At 36.8% G+C, this 13,189-nt stretch overlaps 1 protein-coding gene across 1 annotated transcript in view; it reads right to left on the reverse strand.

The window, feature by feature from the left end:
- Positions 1-10,823: 10,823 nt before the first annotated feature.
- The window catches only part of MALRD1 (MAM and LDL receptor class A domain containing 1), a 229,880-nt gene continuing 227,514 nt past the window's right edge, over positions 10,824-13,189 (reverse strand). Inside the window, exons 40-41 of the mRNA XM_058825112.1 lie at positions 11,688-11,744; positions 10,824-10,963 (exon numbers count right to left, since the gene is read on the reverse strand). Of these exons, the coding sequence (XP_058681095.1) occupies positions 10,862-10,963; positions 11,688-11,744 (159 nt within the window). The 3' untranslated portion in view covers positions 10,824-10,861. The remainder of the gene's footprint in view (positions 10,964-11,687; positions 11,745-13,189) is intronic.

Here is a 13,189-nt window from a genome sequence, read left to right on the forward strand (position 1 = left end):
AATAATTTCTCCTTAGTGGGCTATTCCTTTTCTTCCCTTAAATGTTTCTGGAGGAATTTTAATTCACTACTTAAAGCACTCATTAAGCAGATTTTTACATTGCATGGTATTGTCAGTCTCTGGAACACTGTTGGTCCTTTGGGCATAGTTTCAAACAGATTAGGCCATTTTAATAGATTGAAGCCAAAACCAGAACCATCTGTCCCCATTCCTGTGTCTGCAAACCACGTTTCTCCCAAAAGTAAGAAGCAACCAATCAATCTTTTATTTTACTGCCTGCATTTGTCCACCAAATCACCTGGGCCTTTCTAATGGCAACCCCATTTGAGATGTACACCCAAAAAAGAGTGAATTGGGGCATTTATGATGAGTAAACCACAAAATATAGAGTAATTTTCCTTCATGTGAACTATGCCCTTTTTATTCAGGAAAGAAGAATCTGCTAACAAGAATTCCATTTCAGACAGGGTACAACTTGTCTTTCTAAATTAAAACTTACAGGCAATTTGAGTGTACCCAGTTAAAAAAACCCAAGCAAAAACACAAACAAAGCTCCACATATTTTGTCATTCTGAAGAAGATACAACTTTCATAAGCCATATTGATAGATTATTAACATGTCTGTGAAAATTATTCAGAATTATAAATATTTCATTCTGTTAGGTTCTTGCCATTGAAGAAACAGAAGTTCTATATTCAATAATTCTGGTACCTGCACACCAAGTATGCATCCAGCTTCCAAAACTGGGGGTTTTTTCCCCATTCTCCAGATTCCCACACAGATTCACCGACCACAGACGAAGTTTGGAGTTGAAAGGGATCTACAAGGTTCATTGACTCCAACTCCTAAGTGAACAGCCCACACTGCTGGTGCTACCGAGGGTCTTTCAGTGGAACTCAAAGTCTTTAAGCTTCATTGAGGTGACTGTGCTGGTTTTGCATGGCCTGGTTTTTGCTAGCAGGGGGCCACAGAGGTGGCTTCAGTGAAAAGTTACTGGAAACTTCCACCATGCCTAGCTGAGCCAATCCCTGATGGCTCTGAAGGCTGCTGGCCAAGGCTGGGTCAATTACAGATGCTGATAATGCCTCTGTGATAACATATTTAAGAAGAAAATCACAACAAAGGAGGCACAGTTTTTTCCTAGCCAGAGAAGAGGAGGAGGAGGTGAGAACACGTGAGGGAAACAACATGGAGACACCAAGGTCAGTGGAGAAGGAGGGGGAGGAGGTGCTTCAGGTGCTGGAGCCAAGATTCCTCTGCAGGCCCTGGTGTGACCATGGTGAAGCAGCTGTGTCCCTGCAGCCCTTGGGGGTCCATGGGGGATGCAGAGATGCACCCATGGGGCAGGTGTCCATGCTGGAGCAGGCGGATGCCTGGAGGCGGCTGTGATCCAGTGTGAGATCCAGTGGAGAGAGGGGCCCTTTCTTCCAGGCTGGAGCACCCTGTCCACTACATCCTGTATAAAGAGTGACCCATGCCACAGCAGTTTTGGGTGGAGTGTATGCCCATGGGAGGGACTCACACTGCAGCACTTTTGGGAGCACTGCTGCTTGTGAGATTGGAACCATGCTGGAGAAGTTCGCAAGGAACTGTCTCCCATGGGAGGGAGCCCATGGCCTCACAGGGGAAGCATTCTTCTCCCTGAGTAGCAGAGGAAAACCCTGGGTGATGAACTAACCAAAACCCCCATGCCCAGTCTCCCTACACTGTTGGTGGGAAGGAGGGAGGGGTTGGGAGAAGAAAAGGAGTTTTAAGGATTTATTTTACTTCTCATTATCCTCCTCTGATTCTGTTAGTAATAAATTCACTTTGTACCTTTAAGATGAGCTTGTTTTGCCCTTGCAGTGTTTTCTCCCAGTTCGTAGCTCAGCTCATGAAATCTTCATTACATTTTTCTCCCGCCTCTGCCCAGCTGTGGCAGGGGAGGGTGAGCGAGTGGCTTTCATGGGTGCCTGGTGTTTGGCCAGTGTCAAACCACAACAGTGACTTTGAAGCCTAAGATTTTCTGACTAGAAGAATTAAAAGTAATGTCTAATCCTGTTATCTAAGCATGGCTGTTTTACTGGCAACTGGGGCAGTCTCTGTGCTGTTATAAAATTTTAGGGTAACCAGTTGACAATCAAAGTGATAGATGAGCTCCAGAACCATGCCACTTAATAGCTCTTATTGCAAATTCATACTGAAACAGCAAAAATTGAACACCAAACTTGTCTCTCTTATTGTTATATGGTTACTTTGTTGTGTATCAGATGGAGGAGCATTAATTGTCTTCAATGAGCTGCCCCTCTCCACCATGTGCGTTGTGTTCCTTCCCAGGGGAGTGTTTACTCAAGCAACAGGCAGGGCACAGCACTTACCACAGCAGATAGCACAGGGTGATGGAGGAAAACGGAAATGCTTCAAATGTCTCTGACAGTTTGATTTAGGTACAGATCTTTCACCACAGTTTGGAACTATCTGAAAATTATTTGATCTAATGATGCAAGAAAGTTCCATGAGAAATGACAATGAAACAAAGATAAAGCTAATTACTTAAAACACTGAAATTAATATCCCTAAAGTTAAGAGTTTCAATTGATATTTTGGCTGTTAAATAAGAGTTTCTGAGTGTGCCTGGAATTTCTTGAGGTCCCAGGACTGCAATTCCCATTGACCTCAATAAGATTTATAGGCAATTGAAACTCTTGAAAATCTGGTGACATTATTCATGATAATCTATGTAGTAGTACCTGAGGACCAAGAAAGCCTTGAGGAATTTGCAATGCAATATATAAGATAATGACAGTATAGAAGGTAAGTGTAATTTAACCAGCATGATTGAAACAAGTTTCCTATTTGATCAAAACTGCATTTCCCTTTCCTGTAGAAAAGTGAATAAGTGAAGGGTTGAATGACCAGTGAGAGAATATAAGACAGAAGATAAAAAAGCATATATAAAGATTGAAAAACTGAAAAAGATGGCAAGATTGAAAGCTGAAATAAAGAGCTCATTGGCACAAAAATAGAAAAGTTCAGCCAAAAGCAAAGACCATTGTCTGAAGATGCAGGGGTTCAGAGGTATACATGTTTTGCTTGCCTTTCTTCTTGGCAGCTACTGTGTGTGTTTGTATACGGATGTATGATTAATTTGTGTCAGCTTAAAGTATATAATGCAAGCTTAACTTAGTTTTAAATAACAAATAACAAATATGTGCAACTTGATTAATCAGTTCTATGTTAAAAGAAATCAAAGCTATCCATGCCACCTTTTCTCCTATGAGAAAAGCTGAAAGAGTTGGTGTTGTTCAACCTAGAGAAGAGCAGGCTGTGTGGAGACCTTTTGAGCTGTTCAGTATGTAAAGAGACTTATAAAAAGATGGGGACAAACCTTTCAGTGACCTCTGTAGCAATAGGACAAGGGATAATGGTTTTAAATGAAAAGAGGATAGAGTTAGATTGGACATAAGGAAGAAATTTTTTTGTTGGAAAGGAAGAAAAGAAGAAAGTTTTTTGGTTGTCCAGGGGGATGAGCAATACCCCAAGCCTGGAAACATTCAAGGCCAGGTTGGATGGAGTCTGAGCAACGTGATTTAGTTGTCCCTGCTCCTTACAGTGGGGTTGGAATAGATGATCTTTAAAGGTCCCTATAAAACCGAACCATTCTGTGATTCTATGATTTTATCTCTTTTCCTTTGAGATAAAAAACTGCACAACAACCTGAAATCCATGAATGGTATGCACTGGATGTGCCCTGACATTTTACTTTCATTTCCAGAGAGCTTTTCAGGAGTGTATGAGGTAATGAGTTTAATTGTAGTCTATAGGAGGATGACAAGCTAAATATAAGGAGTGAGCCCACATGTCTACTTTTAGGCAATATTTTGTGAAATTACTTCCTCTTGTTGATTTTTTTCTAGAATTCCCCCTGGTATTGCAAAACAAAAGTTTTGGTCAATATTTTTTTTTTTCAGGTAAATTCCTGAAGAATTTTCTTAGGGTTATTTGAAGTGAACTTAGAGGAGTATGTTAGCTTACTCTTTGACTTGTATCTGTAAGTAGGAAATGGGTCATCAATAGAATAGAAATATGAAAATATCCTAGATTCCTAATATGTTGAATATTTACTGAAGTTAATTATCTCTCTTGATTCTCATCATTCTACCCCATACATGATTGAAAACATTTTGTTGAAGTTGAACAAGATAGGATTTTCTTGAATCTACTTCTTAGTAGAAAAGTTAAACATAGTCATGCAAACAGGAAAATAAACTGAGATTGAATCCAAATGTTCTTTTCAATGGTTCCTTTCAAATCTTTTGACTATGAGAAACTGATCTTCAAGAGAAAGTTCACACAGCTGGTAAATTAGGCATATTTTAGAGTAATTTAAAGTGGCATTTAATGGGTTGCCAAACTGCGGAAACAACACTTCTTAGGATTGCCTTGATTGGTCGACATATGAAAAGGAAGTTACATGTGTTACCAGAAATTTCAGCCTGGACATCCCTCCTTTGGCCACTGTATTTTCTCAAGGATGTCCAGAGAAACCTCCTGCAGGCTAAGACAGATAAACAGGAACTGCAAAATAATTTAATCCTTACCTTCTGGGTATTCTAAATTGGTATAGGAGTATATATCTAGGAGTATACTCCTAGGAGTACATTCTTTTATCTTTTTGTTTGGCTTTGTGTCAGTAGAAATTTTGCATATAAGCTCAAGGCAGCGCATAAGAGTCCTGAGAGTCCTACTTACCACTTCAATTTGTTACTTGAATAATCACATTGTTACAATGAATACAGACCCTTTTTACAAAAAGATGTAAATCATTATTAATTCCATGACAACATTTCACATGAATCACATTGAATACTTCAACTTCTAAAGTAGCTGTAATGCACAGTTGTATTGGAGACCAATTGTAATATAGTGATATAATGTAAAGTATAATATAGTAATATAATGTTCACTTCTGGCCAACATGTCCAAGTGAATACCAAGTAGATTACTAATGCTAAAGCTCTGGACATAGCATGTTTCTGACACAGCTGTATGTTGGTGCTCAATTGTATTCTAAGCCTTGGATATCAAAACCATAATAACATCACCTAAACCTTTACAAATTCTCATACCATATGTATTGTAAAATACTTGTCACAGAGTGATACTGTTTTATAATCTGAATAAAGTGGTTGAGAAAAAGAAAAGTTAGTCACTTGAAGAAGTAGGACTCAAAATTAAAGACTAAGATAAAGAACAAAATGAAAACAGCTTTATTTTAAGAAAAAAAGTTACTTATTATTACCTCTGAATTATTTAGGCTTAACATCCCAAACTTTCAAAATATGCAGAAAAAATTAAAGCACTAGATTATCAGGGGTTTTTTGTTCTCCACAGCTCTATGCTAATCATTGGGCTGAGTGTGAACTGACTTTTTCCTCCTGCTATGAGCAACCAAAGTCTTTGTTCTGAGAATGATCACATAATTACACAGAAGATTAAAGAATTCCCATGAATAATTTGTGCTCATTTCTCCCTGTTAAACCCATTTAACCCAGTTGAGCGTGCCTTGCTGACTTGCTTCAGAGACTCACATTTTCATTAGAAAAGTAGAATATTCACCCTCCCCTGCAGCTGATAACTTTTTCTGGCTTATCTTGTTGCCTAAACATTTCCATGAACAATTTGGCACTGTTCATAAATAAATTATAAAAGTAAAAATTAACTCCTTTTATGATGACATGGTGAAAGAAAAGGTAAATCTTTTAAAATTCATTGAGTTATCAGAATGGAAAATTCCTTCTAGTTGGAATCAGTGTTGGGAGATGTATTTTAGCTTGTGGTCCGTGGAGGCCCAGAGGACTGAAAGAAATTCATTGTCACATCACAAGTTACTCTAGTTTACCTCCTACCCCAATTTTCACCACCTGAACACTAAGTTTTATGTTCCTGTACCTAGGCTGAACACTATATTGCTTTTTGGCTGCATTAAGATGAGGGCAAAAAAGTGATTTTAAATAAAGCAGTAAATACACTGTAAATTCCTGGTGTGTTTAAGGTTATGTTCTGATCTATTCCCCTCTCCTCCTTTCAGATGCACCCTGTGTATTGTAATAAAAATAAAATTCAAGCCCACCAAAGCTCTACAGTTTATCATATCTTAGTAGTCACACACAATTATCCTGTAGAAAAGCACACTTCTTCTTTTTGAGCCTTTTTTTAAAAGCATGAAATATATCCCTAAGAATGATTTTAGCTGCAGATGGTAAATTAAAATCCAGATATGAATGTTACCTTGCCTGACATTTGTGAAGGTCTATGGATGGCTGCTGCAGGAGCATGCACATTATGACCACCCTTCTGGTCAGCTGCATCCCTGCTTTCAAATAAAAAGGGGCTACAATATAAGAGCCGCAGCTGATGAAGTGGCAACACTCAAGGAACAGTTTAGAATGATGTTACTACGTTCTTAATATTGTGTTTCCTTCCTTTGCTGCGCTTTGCACTTCATCCTCACACAAGTGGAGAGCAATTTCCTGTTCAGCAGTCTTAGTAACTGACTGGTACCTTGGAGAATAAATTTCTGTCTTTAAGTTCCCAGCAGAGGAGGAATACTGCTCCTTGTCAGGTGCCAGAGTTCTCACATGCTCTAATCTACGTGAAGCAATACAGCCCACAGTAGATTTTTCTGCTTAGATGCTTAGGAATTTCCATTTTTGTTCTCATATGAATTCTTCCCACCCCTTCTCCCTCACTTCCCACACACAACTGAAAATGAAAAACAGAAGATGTCGGATTTTGACAGATGCTTTACTGCAAGTTATATGTATTTATTAAGCTCTTTCTGTCTAATTTATACAAACAGAGAGGTCTGGAAAATGATTGTGTATTAGATAGCATTTCTGGGCACACTTGTAAGGAAGATTATCCAGTGAAAATCTTCCTATTACATACATACATTAATGAAAATTGGTGTTAATTAAAACAGTGGGATTCATATTATTAAATCTGGACATCTCCATTGCAGGCATAATGTCTAGATATCTTTACAGGCAACAGAAAGAATTAAATTATGAGTGCTAGAATTCAATGTACTGCATTCTAGGGTACGCATCTACCTGAGAACAAGATTAATTTAACCCCTACCAACTTGACAGCTACAAAAAGTGGATGTTTCTGTAGCTTCAGCGTTTACACATGGCAGCTTGTCTGATCAAAATGAAGTGAATCAGATCAAAGCTCTAAGAAATCCAAGAGCCTATCTCCAGCTGTGTGAGATGCAGAAACAGGTAATGAAAAGTCAAAAGTCCTGAGCAAATAATGCAAGAACAGTAAGGGGGAGCTGAGGACACCTTTGGTTTCAGAATGATCTCAAGCAGACTCATGCATGGCACAGGCTGGAGACAACTTAAAGAGGGTAAAGATGTCAAGACGAGCTGGGTGACACCAACACCATGGAAAAGTAGGACTACAAGAAGATTTAGGTCAAAAAGGACTTCTGGATGCCACCTAACCCATCTTCCAGATAAAAACCATAATACCTTCAAAATTAGGTTGTGTGGTTGATCAGTTTTATCATTGCATAATCATCAGGCTGCTGCAGGTGAAACAGGGAAAGAATGGGAGAAAGTGACAATGAGCAAACACCTGGACTACACCCACGGGCATGGGCACTGTAATGACCAGCAGATGCAGAAAACATGGAGGCATGGGGCAACCACACAAAAACACAGGTACAGCTGCACCACTGCAGCCACCAAACCCAAAGGGAAGCTCAAACAAAAATTGAGCCCCTCAGTGTTGGCAAGGAGAAAGATTCACAGGCACATGTTGTACTTCAGGTTTTGCAAACAGAAGATAAGGTCCTGCTCCCCTTCATCACCTCTTCCAAAACTCAAAGCAGCAGCCAGTGGCAGATGTCAAGGCAAGTATTGGAACAAGCTGCAAATACAGTGATCCTTTCTGGGACAAGACCTGGCCATCTGTGTATGAAACATGACTGTTGATATGTACCATAAATAAATCTTGGTTTGAAACGAAGATTAGCCAAATCTAAGAGACATGGATGCTTGTATTCTTTATGATTGTGAGACCTCAAAAGAAAAACAACTGTGAGAAGACCATATAGACCACGCTGAAAGTGGTATCAGGTTTGTTAAAAGTTTGCTTTTTAATTTATTTCTACTGTTATCTTGGATCATTGATGTATAAACATATTTAAATTAGACCAAATATAGTATTAATTGTCTGTATAGAGTATCCATCTTCTAATTTATTCCCAGAAAACAGGTCACTTGGAAACAAATAATTTTTATTTCATAAAGTTTATGACAATGTCAGCATAGGCTTACAGAGGGTATTTTTTCAGGGGATATTATAAATACGAAGAAGAAATCTCTGTAAAAAATTTAACAATATCTTTTCCTGTATATTTATATCGGGTATATTGTCTTTAGATTTGTTCTTTAGATTTTGGAATTAAAACTGTGGAAAGGATGACTGAAAATGTGAATTCTATTAATTTGGTTAACAGTATTGAAAAATTATAGAAAATTAAATAAAAAGTTAATTTTTTGTCTTAAATATTTCAGTCTGAGGCCGAAAAAAATAACCATGTATTGACTATAATTAAATCTCTTATTTTTCATTAAATAAGAAGAGAAAAAAAATTATTGAAGTTCAAGAAGATTAAAAGTCTGAATTTCAGCACTTTTTTTTAAACATTCTGTCATTAATAAAAATTGAAAATTATTTTGATAAAAGGCCTACTTTGTTTCAGAGATTATCCAGAAGAGTCACAGTTCTCTCAGAGGATAACTCATCATTAGTGAAGAGTAATATGTTGTTCCCTGAGTTATTTTACAACAATTCTTTATAATCATCTACTTTTATTTGGGACATTAAAAGATGAATACCATAAACAGTAAAATAAATGGTTTTCTTTTCATAAGGAAGAATGTGATCAAATTAACCATTGTTAATTTTATTCTTCTCATTACTGAAATTTTTTGCAGATACACACAGCATGACACAATGAATGGAGATTTAAGAACTATAGCATAACCAGAATTTTAGTGTTTAGTGGAATTCTGCAGGGAGAGCTAGTCCATTGCAGAATAAATAGAGAATTTGAGTACATGAGCTTGACTATGTAAGGATGTTCAATGTCTGTTTGTAACACGGAGATCAATCATCTCACACAGATTTATCAAAATATCAGAGTTCTGGAGCTAGAGACACTTGGAACTTTCCAGGATCAAATGTGTTCTCTGTGTCTCAACCTAACAGGTACAAGTTTAATAAACAAATTCTCTGCTTCAGTCACACTAAAGTTGTTTCAGAAAGAAAACAGCATGTGTGAGCACATTTTCTTATTTAAAACCTTAATGAATAACATTTGGTAACTTTCAATCAGATGGCATTAAGGCAAGTGTGTGTATGAATGCAGCAGAGAGGCACTTATGAGCAAATTCTGGAAAGATATGGAGAGAATGATGGGCCAACATCACACCTTGCTATTCCTACTACCCATGAAACAATATGCCAGTCAGACAAACAAAAAGTAAAAAAATAGTTCTGTGTCCCCAGGTAAAAAAATACATAGATATGTAGAAAGATATATACATATATAGAAAGGTATATAGGTTATGGTAATTCTACAAAGAAAATCCAAACCAAGAAACCCTGTCTATGATGGAATGAAGGCAGGCATCAGTATGCTTTTCTGTCTGGAGTCCCAAAAGTCTAATAAATGTCAAGCAATTCTGATTTCCTTGAGTAAAGGTATTAACAGAGACACCATCTACAGTGCAGATGTCTGTTTTTATGCAATTTGTAGGAGTTTAGTAACTTTCAGACTTGCCAATGGGTTTAGAATTAAGCAGGCTGTAGAAATACAGTAAGGGAGAAAACACAAGCACAGCAGGAACACTTAAGCCTTCAAGCTAAAAATGATGATCATGTAATGCAAGTGGGTATTATGGAAGATGACATTTTGTCGGGTTATTTAAAGTGTAAACACTGTTACGAGCTATGCCGGTACCACAGAGGATGACAATCGAAATCACAAGGCGCTCCAGAATTGTTCCCCGATATCTTTCTCATGGAGGCATGGGCTGACATAAGTCTTAGCTGTGTGGGAGGCCAACCTATTCAGCAGAAATATGGTTTCCTGAACATGCCAGTTTCCACCCTCTGACAACCACTAAGCTAAATTTATCAGAGCACTGTGGTCAGAACTACAGAACTGCGGAGCTGACCGGAGGGAAATTTGGTCAGATATAACTATCACGGTTAATATTAAAAATATTTTTTAAAAGTAAATGCATATACTGGTGCATCACATAGATGAATCACATGCTGAGCCAATATTCAAATGTATGATTCATGACCACTCTCGATTTAGTTTGATATGTTTCCAATTTTATAATGACTTTTATTTTGCTTCTGCATCTTGGAACACTAATAGAGTCAGTTAAAATCCCTTTCTAATGCAAAATTACAGAAATATTTAAGTCATCGTTTCTCAAATAATGGACATAAAATTATGATTCCCAAACATAAAGAATCTGGATTAGATTAAACATTTTATTAACATACTAGAATTTAAACTGTATAAATGTAAAATGAATTCATAGTTATAATTATCAATCTCTTTCTACATCAACAGAAATGACAGAAGGCAATATGTAATTATGGTTTACTTATGTATGGATTGCAGTTTCAAAATAAATTTACTTTCTAAATGTAATTGTTTTAATAAGAGTTATTCTGTGATGAGTTATTAATTCATATTGCATTTACTACAGTATCATGACACCCTTCCAGATTTTATAACAAGTCTTTAGGCAAAGAGTTACAATCACTATTGATCCTGCATTGTGTTTAAGTTTTCAAGGAGCTACATAATTTTTCCATGTCTTCTGCTGCTACACCATAGAGGGGATTTGGAAAAGAAGTGGCATTCACATTTTCATTAAACGGATACTAAAAGAAAAAAAAAAAAGAAATTTAATATCCAAGTGATTCAATTATTTTTTTAAATGCACATACAAATGGCTATAGATTCATTATAGAAATAACATATTAAAGAAAACTATAAAATCTCGAAACATTTTTAGACCAGACTTTCAGCTAAATAAAGTTAGCATAGATCCACCAAAACAATTGCCTACTATGTGCCCCTGATCAAGTAATTTAACCTACTTCTGCATCTGTTTCCACCTTTTTCCCTTGTCTCAAGAGCCCTTGCTTCAATATACATTTAACATTATATTAGGCAATCTGTGTACAATAGTGTAATTGCAGTGGGTCACTACTTTTGGTACACGGCATTGTAATTTCCTTTTATTCATGGAAATGGTTATAATTTCCTTGATTGAAAAATTATGAGAAAATAGGTAATATGAACCTTTCCTTCAGGAAAGGATTTCAGTAATTCTAAGCATTTTCTTCAGCATCTGCCCAGACTGAAACTTACTGCTTTAGTGTAGGGTGTACCAAGTAGCTATGAAGAGCAACACTACTGGAATTGTTATTATGAGGTCCTTGCCAACAAATTCAGCCCCAGTCATCTCTCTCAGATTTCCAGAGGTGCTAACAGTACAAGTAGGAGTAAGCCATTGACTTTAAGTGACATTTTCCCCTTTCCTCTGCAAATGAATTTCCTTTTCTAGTCCAACCCACATCCTAGAAATATATTATTACATACCTCATGCCATGGAGAAACACTGATTTGAACAGCAGATGAGATGGCATACCTAGGAGACTATAAAAAGAAAAAAACTGCTTCAGAATATTTTTAGTGAGCTGAAAAGAATATATTCTACCATGTGGTGCCTGTGTAACACACTCTATGGATCCAAAATTATGAGGCAGCATTATGAGCAAGAGTAGAGCTATGCTATGCCCACATGACTTTTGTGTTCAGGAAGGTTCAGGAGAACTGTTCTTTATGAAGCTCAGAGACTCCCACAAGGGCATAACTTGTGAGTATTCAGCTGGAGACAACAGCTTTTGCTCACATTCTGTCATCTCTTTTGATTGATGATACACCATTCAGATTTAAGTCTCATCAGACTTGGAGAAAACTCATAATGCCTGTTTTCTTTTAAAAAGAGAAATTAACGTAAACCTGTTTTTTCCCAGTTTTAGAGAAAATAGAGGAAGTTCTGGTACATGGCTGGACTTCAATCACGATGCCTGGGGCTGTCTTCCATGAAAATGTCTCTCCTGACTCTGTGCTTCTGTTTTTCAACTTGCTATTAAATGAAGCCTGTCAGGAATCTATTTTAACTAAAATAAAAATGTCCTGATGAATTGGACATGATTGTGATGGGAATATTTCCAACTTGGAGCTCTCACAAACTCCAACCTATAAGTGAATTCATTTGATCTAATGTCTCTAAAATCAGGTGTAAGGACCTTTTTACAGAAAGTAAATGGCATGTCAGAGTTAATCCTATTCAAAGCTGCAGTGGAATCTTATATTATTGACTGTGCAAAGGACAATCTTTATTTTCTATTTCAAATCAAGCCTAGCTCTTTCAATGCTAATAAGGGTAGTATCAAAATGAGGGCAGGAAGGATATTTTAAATTTTTTTCGTGGTTTTTTTTCTTCCAAGGTTCTTCATCTTTTTTTTTAAATTATAAACAAAATATCAGATATACTTTCATTTAATCAATAATTTATTCCTTGTTAAGTTTAGGACATGATTTTTACTTATCATTCTAATTTGAGAATTAAATCTTGCCTTTAATTCTTTTCTCTGTAATATGTTCACTTTTAAATGCATATTTTATGCAAAAGTTTCTTTGTTACTCTATCAGTTTCTTAATTCTGATCGAGAAAGGGTACTAGGGCAATGTGTGGCAAATTGCTTGTTTAGTGTCAAGGTGAATTTTACAGTGATGGAAATTGTGATGTATGTTTAAGGTACTGGGGAGGGCTAAAAACTCCTTTATTAAAGTTAAGTGAGTGTGCAAAGGCAACTTGGTTGCCAAATCATGCATTTTATGTTTTTATTGTTGTTGATGTGTTTCTTTTGTTGTGTGTTTGCTTTGTTGGATGGTTTTTCTTGATTTTGTTTGTTTGTTTATTTTCCAGGTACAAAAGGAGACGAGTCCCAGCGAGTTTATTCTTATCTAAGTGGGGGTAAATATTTAATCCAAAATACTTTTTTTCCTCCAAATCTTCAGCCTATAGTCATGAT

Source organism: Ammospiza caudacuta, chromosome 1 (genome assembly GCF_027887145.1).
Source record: "Ammospiza caudacuta isolate bAmmCau1 chromosome 1, bAmmCau1.pri, whole genome shotgun sequence".
Classification (NCBI taxonomy): Eukaryota; Metazoa; Chordata; class Aves; order Passeriformes; family Passerellidae; genus Ammospiza; species Ammospiza caudacuta.